Genomic DNA, 20954 nt, shown 5'->3' with positions numbered 1-20954 from the left:
GGTGCCCACCTATAAGGCATTGCAAAATCCAATGTCATTGCGTCAGTGAAACAGCTCAGCGGGTAAGGACTTTTGCTGTCAAGCCTGGTGACCTGAGTTCAATCACTGGGACACACACGGTAGAAGGAGAACAGGACAACTCCTTGAGGTTGTCCTCTGACCTCCGTGGACTCTCCCCAATAAAGAAGTAGATAAAAACAAAAGGAAATCAAATGCCACGGAGCCTTCCCTCCATTTTCCTTAAAGAGTTTTAAAGCTTTAACTCCACGTGAGGTGGATTTTCTCTGTGAAGTGAACTGTCTGCTTCATGTTTGGGTAGGTGGATATCTAGTTTCCTCACGTTGGTTGCTGAAAAGGTATTGTTTCCATCACTGCAGTCTGTGTTAATTTTTTTCATGGTTTATTTTTTTTATATTTAAAAATTTCCATCTCCTCCCCTCCTCCTCCTCCTCCCCTCCCCTCCCCTTCACCCATACCTCCCCTCCCTCCCTCTCCAGGCCAAGGAGCCATCAGGGTTCCCTACTCTATGTTAAGACCAAGGTCCTCCCAACTCCCCCCAGGTCCAGGAAGGTGATCGACCAAGCTGAGAAGGCTCCCACAGAGCCCGTCCATGCAGAAGAATCAGAGCCCAGTGCCATTGTCCTTTGCTTCTCAGTCAGCCCCCACTGTTGGCCACATTCAGAGAGACGGGTTTGGTCACATGATCCATCAGTCCCATTCCAACTGGAGTTGGTGATCTCCCATTAGTTCTGTCCCACTGTCTCCATGAGTGAACGCACCCCTCACGTTCCTGACTTTCTTTCTCATGTTCTCTCTCCTTCTGCTCCTCATCAGGACCTTGGGAGCTCAGTCCGGTGCTCCAATGTGGGGCTCTGTCATTTTCTTCATCTATCGCCAGGTGGAGGTTCAGTCCAGATGAAAGTTCAGGGCTCAGGATCAGGGATTCCAGGCAGCCCAGGGACGCCACCCGGACAAAAAGGCCAAGGTGGGGGCAGGGCGGGATGGAATATCAATCACACAGCGAACCTGGCAGCACAATCTGAAGGAGCCTGCACTCCCTTGCAGGAATCCTCAGACCTGCCTGGAGGCCAGAGTCTGACCCCTTTGGGTGGATGGCCTTAGTACAGGAGCGGGACACCTGAAAACACTAGGGAAGGCTTGGGAGAGGCCTCTGTGTTAAATTTTGAGGTCAGAAATATGAGACTTCCAAATGTGTCGTTCTTTCTAGATCTTGTTTTGGCCGTTCCATAAGCTGTCACACAAATTTTAGTTTAGGAATCTGCCATTTCTCAGTCGCAAACTTTCCAGTCAGGTGTGGTGGCATAAGTCTGTAATTCCAGCGCTCGGGAGGCCGCCACAGAGAAACATAGAGTTTGTGGCCAGCCTGGGCTATGCAGTGAGACCATTTCAAAACCAAACCAAAATAAACAAAACTAAACTAAACAAAAGCTTTTCAGTGGGAGGCCGTTTCCCTTTAAAGTCTTAATATATATATATATAATTAAAAATATAAATAATATATATTTTTTAATCAGGTCTTTAAAATACACCACCTATTTATCTATTCACCTTTACCACCGGGCTCTAATCTGCTTTACCCCACTCCTCAACCTGGTAGACTAGGTTTTGTTTTTCTTCCTCTGATAGCCATGCAACGCCTCAGGATTTTGTACGCGATCTTCTCTCTGCCTGAAGTGGTCCCTTACACAGTCTTGTCTTCTCCTCCTTCAGACCTCAGCGTTCACATCCCTGCCACATCTTCCAAGAGACGTGAGGAGAGCTGTGGCTCAGGGCACGGCCTCTGGGCTGGCTTGACGTTCTCCCAAGCCTCTGCGTGGGTATTGTCTTGACACAGAATCATTCATCTAGTCAGTCACGCGTGGATTTCCTGAGTCTCTGAAGGCTCACTTTCTAGTGTGCGGGAGAAGCCGACAGGACTGCAAACTGATGCACCCGAATAAGGAACACATTTCCTGCTCCAGTCCTGAGTGCTCCGTTTGCCTACCTTAGCAATGAAATCTGCAGAAACAGCTAAATAAGGGCGGGAGGCCGAGGATCAGGCCCACCCAGGTTGGTTGGAAGGTGTCTGCCACCACCTTCAGGAGGCCCCGGGAAGCCACCCTACTGAATCACCGAGAAAGTTCTGGACCTGATCACGCAGCTACAGATGACCGGAAGTGGAACCCGCCAGCTTGTTGCTTAGCAACTCATGAGGCAGGGACGCTAGAGCTCCCAGCTCAGAGAGAGCCGAGACTGAGCGAGCTGTCCAGCGGTGGACACCTCTGTCCCGGGTTCAGGGTCCCGCATCAGCGATCCAGGCCGCCGGCCGTGCGCGGCTCGCAAGTCCTCGCAGCCATGAGCAGCGAGCAGGTGAGAGCGGGGCCGCCAGGGTGGCTGGTTCCGGGGCGCCGGGCACACAGGACCCCCCGTGCCTCCCCGGGTGTCGAGCGTTTCCCTCCGGTTCCCTTCCCAGCCGCTGGGTCGCGCCGTCACCGTAACTGCGGAGCACAGCTCTCGGGGACCCGCCAGCTACGGAAACAGCTCGACAGCGACCCCAGCTGCTCTCCCGGAGTGTTTGTGGCCCGAGGCTGGACGGGTTGTCAACGTGGGCGTGGGCTTCTTAGAAGTGTGACTTTCTGCCAACCACTTAGTCTTTTTCTTTCCAAGGAGACAGAAATTCGCTATTTACCACACCCCCTCCCACCCCAAGCTGGCCCGGGGTTCGGTCTTTAGTCCAGGCTGGCCTTGAATTTGCAGCATTTCCTGGTCCCCAGCCTCTGCCAGCTGAGGTCACAGGCCATCCAGTAAGGGCTCCCACTTAGTCTTGTGGTGTGTAATAAAAGATGCGGGCTACAACAGCTTGTAAAAACAAACAGTTGCAAAAGTAAAAATCTTTCTCTGTTGACCTTAAGAGTCACTGCAGTACAGAGCCACGGTCATTGGTTTCGATGCCAGTACACCACAGGAAGGCTGTAGGGCGGGCGTTTTTCTGGGTAGCCAGAGAAAAACTGAGGCTCTCAACACCGCGACCAACGAGAAAAGGACTCTGTCAGCAACCCAAATGAGACGAAGTTGATTTTCCACCTGGGAATTGTTTTCTTCTTTGTTACTTCAGAGTGCGTTCTTTCGCAAGTTGAGCTTGTTGTGGAAATGATGTTTAAAGGTGTCTTAAGGGTTGCAATGGCTCAGCGCTTAAGAGCTTGATGTGCAAGCCAGGAAAACATAAACCCGACTCCCCAGGGCCCACTCGAAGGACCCAGAGTGACTGCATTTGCCTGTGACCCCAGCACTGTGAGGGACAGAGGCAGGAGGATTGCTGGGACTTTCCATCCGTCAGCTTAGTTTCTGGTTCAGGGAGAGACGGTCTCAAAGTAGTCAGTCAGCGAGCAATTGGTTGGTTTCTATGTGTAGGATGGGCACCCCCCCTACATACATGAGCATAGCAAACACACACATTCACACACAGGCCCATACTCATATACACACACACACACACACACACTCATACACACACATTCACAAGACATGCTCATATTCACAGACACACATGCACACACTCATAATACACACAGAGACACATGCACATGCTCACACATACTCACATACACCATCACACAGACACACACTAACAATTATATACACACGCACAGAACACACACTCAAACACATACACACACTCACAACACACACACAGAGACACACACTCATACACATGCTCAGGCACACTCACATCCACCATCACACAGACACACACACACTAACAAATATAGACACACACAGAAAGAGTTTTTTAAAGCCTTATTGTGCCGCTCAGGTTGTGTGTGTGTGTGTGTGTGTGTGTGTGTGAGAGAGAGAGAGAGAGAGAGAGACAAAACAGAGCAAGTCAACTCAAGGGAGGATATTTACTTTGCTTCATGGTTTTAAAGGTCACCTGGCTCTGGGCATTTCTGAGCGCTATACCAAAGCACTACATCAAGGTAGGGAGGGCACAGGAGAATAAAGCTGCTCACCTCACAGCAGCCAGAAGGCAGAGAGCACAGAGGAAGAGACGAGAGAAACATCAGCACGTTGAAGGCATGCTCCAATAGCCCGCATCCTCCAACCAGGCCCTCCCTCTCAACAGTCCATTCTGCCAAAAGCTTACATTAATTTTTAGATGAAAATAGATCCCATGGCATTACAGCTTCCCAAGAGCATCACCTACTGGCGCCGCCCCTCAATGCAGTGAGCCTTTTGGAAAGACATGTCATATCTAGATTTTAACATCTATAGTTCTAGATTATATAGGTTATAGATGAATAGCAGACGATGTCAAGTCGCTAACTTATTCACCAAATAAATAATAGTTATCTAAATGCTCAAGAAAAATTGTTCCAGTAGTTTTGAAATTCATATTATAAATTGAGAATGAAGAAACTGTTGCTATGATCCTATATATCAAAAATAATTAGCCATGAGTAGTACAATAACAAACGAACAAAAATCCTCCCAAATTTCAGATACATGTAACAAAAAAGGACACACCACAGCACCCGAGCAATCATTAGACCTCACGGTGTGGTGGTATTGTGCTCAAACTTCTTAACAACAACAAAAAAATCACGAATCATCGCCATCGATAATTGAGTAGCTCGTTTGCTTGACGTCCAAGTAAGTCTTTGGCCCATTTGTGGAACCGTGGTCTGTATACTGTCAAATCTAAAATACTTCTTTTAATATACAGTGACTTTTCTGGAGAGCTAGTTTCCGTAATTTCTTCCACCTATTCAGCTGGAGCTAAGAAGCAGCTAAGTTGATCGCTGGAAGTTGTGTGCTTCCTCTTCCTAAAAGTGACGCTGGAAACCCCAACTCCCTTGTCTCCCCACAACCTCCAGAAGGGCCACGTTCCATTGAAGAAGCCTTGGAATCACCCAGAAGGGCATTATTATCCCATCCAGGATCTTTGCCTCTGTCTCAATCAGCAGAGGGCTCCCTCCTACCGTTTTGGTTGACTTTGTAATTTTAAAAGTCATTTTGATGCTTCCCTCTGTCCTAACTTAGAGTACAGTTTTCCTTTTGAAAAGATGAAAGTTTTACACCTTAATCTAAAACAAATAGAATGGATTAAATTTTCAGCAATTCCATTTTAACGTGACATTTACTTATGAATTCATCCCACTTGAAGACACGGGCAAGCGGCAGGGACGCATTTACTGAGGAGGTTTTTTAACATTTCCATCTTATTAAGTGGAAGGCTGAGAGGGGCATGGCATTTTCTTTTCAGAGATAGTTGTCCTTCTTTTTCTCTTACGTTAGGTACTTAAAGAGAAATAGAAGTCTTTTGCAGTTGCTCATTTTATTTTAAAACCTAGTTAAAAAACAAACAAACAAACAAACCCTCCAGCCCCTTAGAGATTCTGCTTGAAGGCGTTTGTTTATAGAGTTAGGATGGCTGTCACATAAGGGTTGCTTGTGGGGAGAGGGGAGGCACCCGCTGTGCAGCACCTTTTAAAGTCCCAGAATCAAGTGGTTCTCCTTTGTCTGCCATGGTCATCCTGTTCGCCACCTTCTTTTAAAGAACTATTCTTATTTTGTGTGTGTGAGAGAGAGAGAGTTTTGCCTTTGTGCGCACTGTGTTGCTGTGCCCTCAGAGACTAGTCTTAGGGCATTAGAACCCCTGGAATTAGAATTATTGGCAGCTGTGCACTGCCATGTGGGTGCTGGGAACCGAGCCCAGGCCCTCTGCAAAAACAACAAGCTCTCTTAACCCCAAAGCCGTCTCTCCAGCCCCTTGTCATATCATCTTAATGTCATTAAAAAGAAGCCATGAGAAAGTTTGCTGCGAGGACAATAGCACATGACAACTTTGTCCTGGTGAAGTGGTTTTTATTTTATTCAATTTATTTATTTATTTAGTCACTATGGCATATGGTAGAGTCATCTGAAAAAGAGGGAAACTCGGTTGAGAAAATACCCCTATTGGCCTGCAGACAAATCTATGGGGGCATCTTCTTGATTGATGATTGACGTGAAAGGGCCCACTGTGGGTGGTGCCAACCCGGGCAGGCGGTCCTGGAGTCTGTTAAGAAGGCAGGCTGAGTAGTCAGGAGGAAAAGCCAGTTAGTGGTGTCCTGCCATGGTCTCTGCTTAAGTTCTTGCCTTGGTTTCCCCTGATGATGGAGTGTATATACTGTAAGCCAAATAAGGTCTTCCACTCTAAGTGGCTTTGATCATGGCATTTATCACAGCATTGGAAATTCTAAGTGAGATACCATTTTACCCACCCTGAAATTGTTCCTTAATTTCAGCTTCGCGCTGTTTACTTCTAGTGTCTGTAAGGGTGTGTGCGCGCGCGTGTGTGTGTGTGTGTGTGTGTGTGTGTGTGTGTAAATTTTGTATCCTATAACCTTCTGAATGAACTAACTAGTTCTAATAGCTCCTTGGTGTGTTATAAGATTTCTATGTGTAATATCATATGTCAGTAAAATCATATTTTAGGATATTTTGGATGGTATGTGCTTGACTTTATAGAAAATGTAAAACTTGGCTGAGTGAATTAAATTTAGCGATAATGAGTAAACAATCCCCCCTCCCCCATTACAGGATAAAGTACCCAGCAAGGAAAAGTCCAAGGCACCCGTGAGGTTCCTGCCACAGCTGTCTACGGTAAGTTCTTAACGCATCTTCTTGCTTACTATTGTCTGATTTCACATTCTGTGTCCAGTCTAATTCAATCCTGATGGGAAAGTGCTGTGCGGTACATATCCTAGGATAATCAGTTTATTAGTACAGTCACCATGTTTGGGATCTCTAGCATGGATGGATTATTTCAGCAAGCTGAGCTAAGAATTCCCGAATGTCCTCAAGGGGAGCAGGTGTGTGTGTGTGTGTGTACGCGCGCGCGCGCGCGCGCGCGCGCGCGCGCGCGAGAGAGAGAGAGAGAGAGAGAGAGAGAGAGAGAGAGAGAGAGAGAGAGAGAGAGAGAGAATGTTGGTGTCATGTCACAGCTTTGTGTCTGGCTCTGTGGTCTTTGGGGTGTCACCTACTTCTCTGAACCTCCTTTGAAAGTTTAAAACTGAGCCAGGCAAGGGTGTGCACGCTTTAATCCTAGCACTCAAGAAGCAGAGGCAGGCGAATCTCTGTGAGTTTGAGGTCAACCTGGTCTACAAGTGCTAGTTCCAGGGTAGGCACCAAAGCTACATAGAGAAATCCTGTCTCGAAAAACCAAAACAAGGAAACAAAACAAAAAAACATTAAAACTGAGAGGAATTTTCATATAAATTTTCATTGTCTATGGAAAAGGCAGATAACAGGCATTGTTAGTTGGTAAAACATTGGACAAGTTAGATTCCACTGCAGTAAAACTTACCATGTATTAATTCCTTTGGATTTTAATGGCATTGAGCAACATTCTTCTGACTCCTAGGAGTTGGTTAAAGTAGAATTTCCGAACAGATATTGTTTTGAAACATATTTTAAAGGCCTGGGATGAAATATATGATGGGATGTTTGCATTGCTTCATCCAGGGACGATTTCTAACACTTTGGAACAAAAGTTTCTTCAGTTAAAAAGACAAAATTAAACGAAGCAGAACACAAATGAAACATTAAGGGAATAACCTCAAACATTTCAAAGCACCCATGTGTAGTGAGGAGCTGCGGGCAAGCCTGCTTTTCGTCCCGCCCCGCTCCAGGCCGCCGGCGAGCTTATGCCCCAAAATAATTACACAGAAACTGTATTCTTTTAAACACTGCCTGGCCCATATTAGTTTCAGCCTCTTACTCACATCTTGATTAACCCATATCTAATAATCTATGTAGCACCACGAAGTGGTGCCTTACCGGGAAGATTCTAGCATACGTCCATCTTGGGCTGGAGCTTCATCGCCCCTCTCTCCCTGAGCAGAGGCACGGCAGTCTGACTGAGCCATCTACCTCACTTCCTTCTTCCTGTTCTGTCTACTCCACCCACCTAAGGGCGGGCATATTAAATGGGCCAGGCAGTTTGTTTATTAACCAATGAGAATCCTCCATCACCCATGTTTTAATTTTTGGCCTATTTGCATTGTTAGATTATCAGAAGCTTTATTGAGTAAAATCAGAAGTTTCTTACTCCTATAAATGCTTGCTTTATGTTTCCTAGTTCACAAATCAAAGAACTGAAGTAAAATTGACAGTTTCTCTTTATAGTTTAACAAAATAGAAAACCGAAAATGTTGCTGTTGGGGTGCCTGAGTCTGTTAGACTCACGTTCACTTGCTGAACAAATATTTGGGGCTCAGATGATAATTCTTTTAAGTCAACAAACCATAGAGTTATTCCAAATGTTTCTTTCATGGCTGATTTAAAACTTTCTGATGTGCTCATATTTGAGCCTGCCCTAGAGTTTTTCTCTTGTATTCTCGAGACATTTACTCTTTATAAGAAACCATATTTTTGAGATGCTGGAAACAATCTGTCGCCTTGTTCCTACTTAAAGATCAAGTTCATATGTGTGTGTGTTAATGTTTGTGAACAGAGCAGTAGCAGGCTCTCAGGAAGGCCGAGGAGGCCTTCTGGTACAGCACTGCCTGTCAGTCAAGCCCCAGATCTTCTGCTGCCTGCCTTATTAAAAATGTTGTCATGGCTGCAGACGTTTCTCCTAAGGAAATTGTGGGAAAGGAACAACCATTTCTCACGGCCATTGAGCGGATTAACCCAGACATGCTGTAGCTTCAGGAAGGGCTGACTCTGGTATATTGGTGAGGAAAAATGGTATTTAGCAATAGAGGGGAGAACGCAGGCAAAGTAAGCTCCATACTGAGGTTAAATTCTCAGAAGTTGTGGTGTTTGAAAGATCTGACCGGAGTTTGAAGGCTTGATTAAGTCCTGCTGCTGCAGCATCGTTTCTGTGTGTTTCTCTGTACTTCAGACAGGGTCTCTCTGTAGAGCAGTGGCTGGTCTGAGCTAGCGCAGACCAGGCTGGCCTTGAATTCACAGAGGTCTGCCTGCCACCACCTCTGGAGTGCTGGAATTGTAAGTACCACCATGCCCAGTCCCAAAAGTGAGGCTTCTGAGTTGACCTTTGGACATTTTGGCTAAAATGTACTTTGCTTTATATTGGACAATATAAAATTTGTGTCAATGCCTTTTCTCTTTTATCTCATGTGTTTTATGCAGGACAAACCACCCAGCAAAGAAAAGGCCAAACTGCCAACGAGAGTGTTACCCCAGTTAGCTCTGGTAACTGTATAATTTATCTAACTAATTTATCTGTATCAAGAATACTGCCATTTTCAAAGGTTTATAGGATCCAAACTTAAAGCAAAATATCAAATTCCTGATTTGGTGCTCTGATATGATTATTTCTTGATAGAGAAATTCTCTCACTAATATCTATCTATCTATCTATCTATCTATCTATCTATCTATCATCTATCTATCTATTTATCTTATATATAGATATATATTAGTAAATACAAATATCTAGTAATATCATGGTGCCCATAATTTCTTAGTGTGTGTAGAATATTTAAGGATAAATAAAAGCATTACCAAGATGGATTAGAAGGGAAATGTCACTGCCAGGAAATAAGGCCTCAGGGTGAAACTCCGTGACTTCTGGGGAGTCATTTCCCTCTCTGGACCTCAGTTTCTGGCCTGAAAATGGGAGGATTTGGTCAGTGGCAAAAGTCATTGTACCAGTGACCCCATCGATCCTGGCTTCCTTTCTCATTGTTGTGATTTTGAGTGCTCATTTCAAACAGTGGGCATTTTAGTTAGCAAAGCACCGAGCTTACTTAATGCTTATTCTCTTTCATAGGCAGTGCCATTGAGTTACCTTCTTGTAGCTCCTGGGATTGAAATTTAGACAGAGTCTCAGGAAAAAGCAGTTTTGTGTTCGAAATGAAATCACATGGAATATGTTCTAGCCACAGTGTAATAAAACTGAAAGAATCGTAACCAAATCTCAGCAAATTACACAAATTACGAGAACTAAACAAACTGCTTCTGAGCAACAAATGGGTGAAGGGAAAAATCAAGATGGAAATTTAAAAATTAAATGAAAGTGGGAAGATATTCTTCCAAAATGGGTGGAAGGCTGCACTAAGAAAGGCTACGCAGCAGCCAACAAGTGCAAACTTGGCAGCTGTTAAACACATCACTGTGTCTTCACAAGAACCCCAAGAACAAGCCGAACCCCAAGGAGGTTAAGAGAAAAGAAAACAGAGCATAGCTAAGTGGGACGGATACCGCAAAATCAACCCCCAAAGACCTGGAAAACAAACATTTGGTCCTTTGAAAAGATAATAAAAGTTTTAAAAAGTCTTAGCAGAGCTAGAAAAAGAGAAGACTCAACATGAAAAGGAGAGACCACAACTTAGCCTCACAGAAATACAGAAGATGAAAATATCTATTGACTAACAGAGGTCATTACGAATGGCTGTGCGATGGGAGGTGTGACAGCTTCGAAGACATGAATTCCTAGACACCCGTACCCCTTCCTAAGGAGGCAGGGATGGGCACAAAGCTACAGCTAGACAGACTGAGGCAGCCAGGCCTGCTAGTGCACAGTAGGGCGACTATAAATAACTAGAACACAATGTGCCTTTCAGGAAGCTAACAGACAGAACTGGGAAATTCTCACTGTGATAACTGTTCACATCGATTTGTTGAAACTCGCTTAGATATTACACAATGTATACGGCACTAAACACTGCATGGCTTCCCATTGGTGTGTTTTGATATGAAGAATTTCACGCTGTTATTCATCAGCCAGAAACATGTTGAGAGGAATTTTCTAGACAGTGGCTGATAGGGGCAATGAGCAGGCTGTGTGGAATAGGCACTCCAGGTTTGGGTAACGGGCACTCATAACCACGGAGCAGCGGGGCTTTTCTTAGCGTTTCCTGGGCACACCCAGGCAAAGGAAGACCTGTTGCTGCTGGCTATGCATCTCCCCAGCGGTCCTGATGTGCTCGGGACAGTGCTAGAGCAGCTCACAGAAACACCCACGGGTTAAATGAAACATCTTCTACACGACTTACTAATACTATTTAAATGTTCTGTTGTAGACCGGAGTTAAACCCCAGTGGCAGCAGACTGCTCCATCCTTCCACTTAAATATCAAACAGGAAAACCAGTTTCCAGAACCCTATACTGTTAAAAATGAGCAGTCATACGGTAAGAACTTTAATCTTTGATTCAAAGCATGTATAGTTAATAAAGCCATAGAATTATAGAGTCTAAGAGGCACACGTCATATAGACAACTTTCTTCTAGACATTTTCCGTCAGAAAATAATTGTTTCCAGCTCCTAGTTATTTAATGCCATTGTAAATGCTTCTCACGGAACATTTGTATTCATTGTAATTTATTCTTTCACCATTTCATTATATATATGCATACTAATATATATCCATATCTATCAGTCTATCTATCTGTCTGTCTGTCTGTCTGTCTGTCTGTCTATCATCTATCTATCTATCTATCTATCTATCTATCTATCTATCTATCTGTCTATCTGTCTATCATCTATCTATCATCTATCTATCTATCTATCTATCTATCTATCTATCTATCTATCTGTCTATCATCTATCTATCTGTCTATCATCTATCTATCTATCATCTATCATCTATCTATCTATCTATCTATCTATCTATCATCTATCTATCTATCTATCTATCTATCTATCTATCTGTCTATCATCTATCTATCTGTCTATCATCTATCTATCTATCATCTATCATCTATCTATCTATCTATCATCTATCTATCTATCTATCTATCTATCTATCTGTCTATCATCTATCTATCTGTCTATCATCTATCTATCTATCATCTATCATCTATCTATCTATCTATCTATCATCTATCTATCTATCTATCTATCTATCTATCTATCATCTATCTATCTATCTATCATCTATCATCTATCTATCTATCAATCATCTATCTATCTATCTATCTATCTATCTATCATCTATCATTTATCATCTAATCTTACTTTCATCATATTCTCTTCTGTTATCTTTTTCTATCCCCCTCTCTCTCACACAGGACCCCAACCTCTTCCCCTCAGCAAGTCCCTCCCACGTTCCTTTAGGGTTGTCTGCACAAGCATGGGAAAGGCCAGCCCTATAACTAGCACTGAGACACACAGCCCCTCCCCTGCCAGCGCAACCCTTGGCCCCTGAAGGCTTCCCAGTGAGGCCTTGTGAGCCTTCTCTACTCCGCAGTATTGACAGCCTCTCGGCGTCAAAGGCCGAGAACCTTTTTCTAAGAACATCCTAAGTTGTAAATACCATTTCCAAATTAGTCATTCAAAAGTAGCTCTAGGGTCTGAAGAGATAGCCCAGCCCGTTAACCGCGAGGACCTGGGGACCCCAGTTTACTCCCCAGATCCACATAGGAAGCCAGATGGGCTAAGCTTGCCCTTACAATCCCAGGGTTGGGATGAGAAGGGAGGACCCCTGAGGCTGGCTGGCTTAGTCCTCCAAGCCCAACCCATGCGCTCCAGGCCACAAAGATCCGGCCCCTGCACACGTGTGCACACACGGCCACACACACACACACACACACACATTGTGTTTCTCACTAGTGCATAGCACTATCGGACTGCTTACATTTAACACTGGAATGTTTTTGAAATTACGGTTCTTCTAAACTTTTCTTGAACAGTGTGACTTCATTTTTATCATGGTTTAAATCTTAACCCTTTTAAGAGATGCCTACATTTGCAACTAAAAACACATTATATCAGTCAAAGTAGCACAAAAGTCAACAATGTTCTTACGATAAATAGAGATTCCTGTTATGATGATTTAAGTAGGTGTTCGATAACTTTTGATAGTAAGACAATATGCATTAGGATTCTTTGAGATGAGTGAACATAAAGAACGTAATATTTTTCTTGCTGCTGCTGCTGCAGCGCCTCGCTCTAAGGACTGACTCGTTTTGGCTAACCTTTCTCACGGGCAACTTGTTTTTTAAAATTTAAGCTGAATACATGGAGCAATATGGAAAAAAAGGCAAATTGCTGGACCAGGTTGATGACAGCCGACCTGGACCATCGACTTCCAGATCGAAGACAAAATCTCCACACAAGGAGCGAGAGAACTTTAGAAGCACGCTCGTCAACGTCATTATGTGAGTTCCACGAGCCGGCCAGCATGCTGCTCTAGCAAAGGCCGGAAAAGAGAAGCACTCTGCGCGTCTCTAGAGAGTGTCCCAAATCCCAAAGCCTTGTTACAGGGAGGCTAGTGTAAAGATAGAGGAGAGCTTGTCTTTTTCTCCTTTCCACTTCCCATGTAGATTAGATCTATGTAAGTCTCTCTTAGAGTCTGCATTGTTGTCTAGGTTCTCCGGGATTGTGGTTTGTAGGCTGGCTTTCTTTGCTCTATGTTTAAAAACCGCCTATGAGTGAGTCCATGTGATAAGTGTCTTTCTGTGTCTGGGTTACCTCACCCAAAATAATGTTTTCTAGCTCCATCCATTTTCCTGCGAAATTCAAGCTGTCGATATTTTTTTCTGCTGTGTAGTACTCCATTGTTCAAAGGTACCACATTTTCCACACATGTGCACGTGAGCGCACACACACACGCACACACACACCGTGTGTGATGAGCACATAGGTAAATACAACCTGCTGAGTCTATTTAGTGTTGCATGTGTGTGTAATTTCAGGGCTGACTCGCTGGTATCGGACGCAACTCGGGGCTCAGCCATAGAAAAGGCGAATTCTCCCGTCTCAGCGGTTGTCGGCTGCCTATATTTCTCTGTCTAAGGGTGGGAGCCCGGCGAGACTTTCCGTTTCCATGTTAGCATATCTGCCGGTGTTGTCATTGTCAAGTCCAGTTTACGCAGCCATATTATTGAGCTATCATGGGTATAGCTTCCTGCCGTTTCTAGGAGACACAATCTCAAAGCAGACTTCCTGGTCCTTTGGGCTCTGAGAATCTTTCCGCTTTCATCTCCTGAATGGCCCCTGAGTCTTAGGTGCCGGAGTTGTCTTACAGACATATTTATCAGGGCTGTGCACCCCATGATAAGCTGTTCTCTTCGTTTTGTCTAGGTGTGGTTTTTCTCTGATGGTTTCTGTCTGCTGCCGAGAGAAGCTGTAGCAGACTTTCTTTCGGGCCACCAACCAGCTCCTAAATAAAGACATGAAAACTTATTATTAGTTATTAATGCTCAACCTTAGCTTATGCTTGCCCCACTAACTCTTTGTTTGTTTGGTTTTTTGAAACAGTATTTCTCTGTAGCTTTGTAGCCTGTCCTGGAACTAGCTCTTATAGACCAGGCTGGCCTCGAACTCACATAGATCCACCTGCCTCTGCCTCCTGAGAGCTGGGATTAAAGGCATGAACCACCACGACCAGGCCAGCCCCACTAACTCTTATAACTTAATCTAACCTGTCTCTCTTTATCTAAATTTTGCCTAGGTGCTTTTTACTTTTCTTTTCTTTTTTTTTCTTTTTTTTTTTTTTTTTGGTTTTTTGAGACAGGGTTTCTCTGTGGCTTTGGAGCCTGTCCTGGAACTAGCTCTTGTAGACCAGGCTGGTCTCGAACTCACAGAGATCCGCCTGCCTCTGCCTCCCGAGTGCTGGGATTAAAGGCGTGCGCCACCACCGCCCGGCTTTTTTTTTTTTTTTTTTTTTTTTTTGGTTTACTTTTCTTTCATTCTGTATGTCCTCTCTGTGTCTGTCTGTCTGGCCCTAGATGTCCCCCTCTCTTTCTCCCTCATTCTCTCCTCTTGAGCCTAGATTCTTTCTCTACTTATTCTCTCTGCCTGCTAGCCCCGCCCATCCCTCTATTGCCTAGTTACTGACTATTTAGCTTTTTATTAGACCATTTTGCCTTAGGTGGGCAAAGCAACACATCTTTACATCATTAAGCAAACGTAGCATAAACAAATGTAACACATCTTTGTGTAGTTAAAGTAATTAACTCCACGACAAGAAGCTACCTCCATGAGGGGTGAGAACTGCCTTTGCCTGTGGACATAAGGCTGAGTATTTAGAATGTAGTTAGGAATTATTCTGTCCTAGTATAGCCAAATAGTAGGATCCGCCTCTGAGATCCAGGGCCTCACTAGTGCTGGACAGCTGAATAGGTTTCCAGCGCCAGACACGGCGTCCCTATTGTTGAGACATCTTTGAGTCCGCTTGGCATCTCTTGGTTACCACCACCATGTGAGTGCCGCTCTGTCACCTTCAAGACTATGGTGACCAGTTGGTTATTGCTGGTTATTGCATCACAGGTAGGTGGGACCACTGGCTGCCTTCCTCCCTCGGCAGTTTCCGATGCTGTGGAAGCTGGTTCTCGGGGCGGAGGCCTTCAGGTCAGATCCAGCTTGAATCTTCCGAGTCCTGGGTCTGAAGTTTGTGGGATATGAGTCAACAGGGACACAGGGTTGCTCTCTGAGAGGCAACTGAGGATCGCAGCAATAGCCTACATTGCTTGAGGAGTCCCTTGGACTCCCGTGACCAACAGCTCAGAAGAAGGCTCCCCATGCCTGGTGCTGGGGTTTTTTGTTAGCTACTCTATGGCTCTCGAGGGGAGCACTGTCAGCCCAAGTGGCATGACTTTATTTAAGACATATATGCAATTTTAGGTAAATAAAAATAATATGACTCCTTAAGGCTTTTTTCAAATATCCTTACTGTTATTTATCCTCTCCACGCGCCCCCCCCCCCCCCGTCCTTTTGTATTGACCTCCTTTCCCCCTTCACAACCAGCAGCCCCTCCCCATTTCCCCATTTCCAGCTTTATGACCCTTGTCTTCTGGTGATGCCGTGTAGGGGTGGGTGCTTCCTCTCCCTGGGGTTCTCTTTTGCTTCCCTGGTTTCCGCAGTTGCTCCAGGTTACACTCCCTTATAATGGTAAAACTTATAACTAAATTAAAAATGAAGACATAAGTTTATACTTTCTGAACTGAATTGTAAATGAAAATGAACGCTGACCTTTATGGCTTGAGGCGGTCTCCTTCCTTGCCTAGTCTGTGAGAAGCTTTATTATGAATAGGTGCTACATTTTTCCCAAATGCTTCTTCCACGTCTACCGAAATGACCTTGTGGCCTTTCTCCTTTGTTCTATCAATATATGATAAATTTTGCTAAACTGAATACCATCTCTATAATATTACTGGATTTTATTTGCTAAAACTTTCGAAGGACAATTTAAAGACCATGTTTATGTTTAGAAAACTCAGAAGCATGCCTCTAACCTAGTTCGGTGTCCAGTCCCTTGCTCCTGCCAGCTGGACGGCGAAGCTGCACAGTTTGGATCTTGCTGCCCACCGTCTCTGTTGTAATTGGTTCCGGTGGCTTCCCGAGGCATATGCGAGTTCCCTCAGCTTCCCAGTTAACATGAAAGCGCATCTGTGGTTCGTGTGCGGCCGTGCACCAGCCTGGCTCTCCCCTTGATGACGCAGTAGGTGCCCCCCAGTTTGCAACTTGGGACAGGCAGGAAGAACAACACCCGGATAGGGCTCCACCGTGTGCAGCCAATACCTGCCGAGCCCGCCTGCTGCCAAGGTTGTAGCGGTATTGACCCCTGCTCTCTTCTTCAGGACAGCCTCAGTTTCTCTCGCTTTTCTCTGGCTTAAGCAGCAGGAAGCTGTTTGGACAGTCCAAGGCCCAGGGAACCGGTTCATCGCAGGAGAGACGTTTGCTGCAGCAGCCAGACACAGCTGGGACGCTGGACAAAGCCCTGGGGAGCTGTTTCCCCTGGGTTTCCTGGACGGTACCCGCTCCTAGGCCCTTGCGCACACAGAGGACATACTACCCTTTGGGTGACACAGGACCAGCTCGCGACCTCCCTCCCCTCCTTCCAGCATCTTGCTCGGCTGGAGGAGAGAGGTTTGCAATTTTGTGATGGGTCTTTATAAACAAGGCGAACAATTTGAGCCTGCCATGTCATGTCTCCCGCTCTGTCGTGACATCTTCGCGCTACCCTCCAAAAATGAGTGGTGACGGTGAGCTCCTTCCGGGCTCTGTTTTCTCTGAAGAAGTTTCTGGAGCTGGTTGGATTTCTTCCCTGCGGAATCCATTAGAGAGGCCACCTGGACCTGGAATTACTTGCTGGGAAATTATTAATTACTAATTCAATTAATTTGCTGGATATCGATCTAGTCACGTTTTCTATTCTGAGGCTGGATTTGGAACATTTTTTGCCTTTGGGGTATGTGTCGTTCCCATTCAGCTGCCTAATTTTCCGTGTAATTAGCTAACGAGATCACCCCATTTCCCGCAGCCCCTGGTACCCGCCGACTCCAGGGTGAGGGTCTTACTGGAGGCTCCAGGCCTATTGCCTGCTTCCTCCCATGACAGAGGATACCTGCGCTGTCTGCCCTCTGTGGCCTGTCTACGAAATGAAGAGTTTTTCTTCTTATCTCCTCATAGTCGTGGGTTAAAGTAATTCCACTTCTGTTTTCGCACTTGAAGAAGGGATTTCTGGGCTGCTATTGTGAACCGAAAGCCTCTTAATTTTATAAACAGAAAATCATTAATGTAGTTATTTTTCACTTTTGAGAAACCAAGTATATCCTATATTTCTTTCACTAGTCAAAGCATTTCTTGATTTCTTGTTGAGATATTTTCAGTTCTGAATGGAATACCATTCTCCTGGAAAGGGCATGGCTGCGCAGAGACATAGCGACCACCCTCTCTCTTCCCATCCATCATTAGCTGTGTGACCAAAGGGGACAGTTCTTCTCCCTGACATTTAATTTCTTCATCTGTGAAGTGGGGATAGTTATGACTTTCAGCAGCATATGTGAGTCTTAGCAGTAATACTTACAAAGCTATTAAGGGCTTGTTTGGTGATGAGTAGCTCTTGTAATCTCTGCTGAGCAGAAAAAATTTGCCTGTGGCCCTAGTACGGTAGAATCATGGGACGGTGGAGCCGCAAGGATGTCGGCACTCACTCACTGTCTGCCGTGGTTTCTCCAACCCCGAATTCTTCCTCCCCACCCCTGGCCTTCTGGACCGCACCCTCCAGGCTTTATCCTCGCGAAGGATGCGCAGGCGATGCCAGGATGCAGGAAGGCTGCTAAGATGAGATAGACGGATGGAAAAGAACCACACACACCACTTCCTGACGTCGTGCCCCTTATGGCAGCAGAATATGAATCCAGTCTCGATGACCTGAAAACGCAGTACTTTTGCGTTAGTCCCTTTCAGGGCAAGCAAACCACAGCACCGTAGATGCCACTGGTGGCTAGAGTAATCAATTCCCGCTAGTTAATACTTTGAGACTCTCCCAATGCTCTCACATTCAACATTCTGTCATTTGTTAAAGATTTATTGATCACCTACCATGTATTAAAGGGAATGGACTCTCACATGTTTCAAAAACATAAGTATGAAGCTCACAGACTATTGGGTCCTTGGAATTAGAAAAGACACATTACAAGATGTGTCCTGGGTACCCACTTGGGTTTGGTTTCTGAGAGACGTAGTCCATACATTTTCTGCATCTGCTCTTCACTTAGTGAGGGACAGGTGCTTCTGACTCAGCACCATCGATCTGTAGCGGCAGAGCCACCCCGGACTCTGGAACACAATGCAGAAGCTGGAGCTCGCCCAGCACAGCCCGCTATATGTGCTGAAGCTGTAACTATGCCCGCTGTGCTGTGGAGCTTCAGAAAAAAAAAACAGCATGGCTTATCTCTGACACAGCATTTGAACTGAATTGTCATCTCCACAGGGGTTTTGTGGACACACTCAGTTAAAAAAAAAAAAAAAAAAGAACGCAAGTCTCGATGTTGCTTGGTGTCAAGGCGCATGCCCCTAGAGATGCGAAAAAAGGTCTTCTGGGAATGGGAATCTGCATTCTCTGCAAAGCAGCACTTGAACTGTCTGCCATCACTTCATTTCAGACAGACGAAAAAGCAACTATACATCTTTTAGGGATAATGCAAGACTACCCCTTGCAAGTTCAAAGAAGAGAGAACTCGCTTGTGTAGTAGCAGATGCAAACGCGCAGAGGCCACATGAAGGAGGTCTCGGAGAGCAGTTCTCATTGTCTCCCCATGCATAGAGAGAAGAGGGCATTCTACGAGGACTGAGGCGTCAAGCAAACATCTTCAACCATCTATCTTTTGGGTGATTTAATAGAGAACAGTCCTGTGTTTTTACATCGATGTTTTGTGTTTGAATCACCTTTGTATGTTTTTGACTCTTCCGTGTTTATCACTGTCTTAGGCAACAACAAGATGGTCGCTTAGAATCCATCATCCCTGAAGAGAGCCTGATTTCCAAATCGACCACTTCTTCAATAGAGAAAGACATCTTGGTAACATCTTACTTCTTTTGTTAGTAGAATCACAAATAGAGGGAGGACCCAAAAAGACGTTGTATATCTTTGAGATTATTCTGTCTTTTTTTTCCTCTTGATTTTTCAAGACAGGGTTTCTCTGTGTGACAGCCTTGGCTGTCCTGGAGCTAGCTCTTGTGGACCAGGCAGGTCTCGAACTCACAAAGATTCACCTGCCTCTGCCTCCCGAGTGCTGGGATTAAAGACGTGCCTTATACATCACTGTGTATGCAGAAATGGACAGAGTCACATCCAATTATTCTTTTAGATCAGTGGAAGAAAGCATTCTCTTCCTCACCACCGAAAGCCACAGTGAAGGAATCTCAGTTCTGCCCAATCCCACCGTAAAGCTCATCTCTGTCATATATACCCTTATTCTTTTATGAATAGTTTTCTGAACTGTGATACTGTGCCTTTTAAAAAGTGCATTAACTTATTTTAGAAGTAGCCATTCAGGTGTTTTCAAATACATAAGAAGTTTTAGAAATGTAAACATTAAAAGTTTCAACGTCGTTGGATGGTGGTGGTGCACACCTTTAATCCCAGCACTTGAGAGGCAGAGGCAGGCGTGGTGGTGCACACCTTTAATCCCAGCACTTGAGAGGCAGAGGCAGGCGTAAGGTCTAAGGAGCGAGTTCTAGAACAGCCAAAGCTACACACAAGCTACACACAGGAGACCTGACTTAAAAAAAACCAAAACCAAACCAACCAACCACAAACAACCGAACTAACAAACGTGTGGACTGGAGAGGCAGCCCAGAGGGTGAGAGCACTGACCGCTCTTCTAGAGTCCCTTCTCATCCCAGCCACCACCTAAGTCAACTAGAAATTCTAATTCTGGTGTGTATTTTTAGAGACAGTGTGGAAGGATATTGACTTGAAGGCAGCTTTAAGACTGATTTGTGGCCATGCGGTGGGAGCTCTCCAAGAATGCTTACATATATTACACAGAGCACTTTATGATTTAAAAACTCTTTCTTCTGCAGACTTGCATTTCCCCTATGGTTTTGTGTGTGGACAAACACAGTCCCTTTACCGCAGTACTAACTCCCCTGCCTCCCTCCCCCGTCCAGAGATATTACTACTACATTCATCACGGAATTGATACCGATCACGTGGCCCCGATGGAAGATTCTTGGCTGGAGCACGTGCTGGATTTGGTCCCCCAGCATCTGAAAGTCCTCACCGACAGCATAACGGTCCTGTCAGATGAGATGAGAGAGGACTATCTTCTCAGCGTGAAGAAGTCCATAGGTGAGTCGCCGTAGCTCATCTGAGTGTGCGTCGTTATAGGTAATTCTTGAATTAAAAGCTACTGCCTGTTTCTGACACTTGTCACTCTATGCTTATGCAGTTTCTTACCTCATTGGCGTGTTAAGACCCCAGTCAGGGCTGGAGAGATGTTTCAGCAGTTAACAGCACTGGCTGCTCTTCCAGAGACCTGGGTCCAGTTCTCAGCACCCACTGTCTGTAACAAAACTGCCTGTAACTCCAGTCCAAGGGGTCTGACACCCTCACAGATGCACGCAGAACACCAATGCACATCAAATAAAAATTGATTAGTAACAAAGACTTCATTGATTGGGCATAAATTATGTTTTAAACAAATTTTTTCTACTTATAAAGATATGGTCCCTCATTAAAGGGCAGCACTGAAGAAAGCAATAGTAATT

General features: G+C 45.0%; 1 protein-coding gene across 1 annotated transcript in view; it reads left to right on the top strand.

The window, feature by feature from the left end:
• Positions 1 to 2242: 2242 nt before the first annotated feature.
• Dnah7 (dynein axonemal heavy chain 7) overlaps positions 2243 to 20954 on the top strand; it is a 218972-nt gene continuing 200260 nt past the window's right edge. The window contains exons 1-7 of the mRNA XM_038315400.1: positions 2243 to 2370; positions 6583 to 6645; positions 9139 to 9201; positions 11034 to 11142; positions 12963 to 13110; positions 19170 to 19260; positions 20355 to 20535. Of these exons, the coding sequence (XP_038171328.1) occupies positions 2356 to 2370; positions 6583 to 6645; positions 9139 to 9201; positions 11034 to 11142; positions 12963 to 13110; positions 19170 to 19260; positions 20355 to 20535 (670 nt within the window). The 5' untranslated portion in view covers positions 2243 to 2355. The remainder of the gene's footprint in view (positions 2371 to 6582; positions 6646 to 9138; positions 9202 to 11033; positions 11143 to 12962; positions 13111 to 19169; positions 19261 to 20354; positions 20536 to 20954) is intronic.

This window comes from Arvicola amphibius, chromosome 18, assembly GCF_903992535.2.
Source record: "Arvicola amphibius chromosome 18, mArvAmp1.2, whole genome shotgun sequence".
In the NCBI taxonomy this organism is placed as follows: domain Eukaryota; kingdom Metazoa; phylum Chordata; class Mammalia; order Rodentia; family Cricetidae; genus Arvicola; species Arvicola amphibius.
Note: the sequence above shows the minus strand (reverse complement) of the source record. Positions and strands in the feature narration are given on the sequence as shown.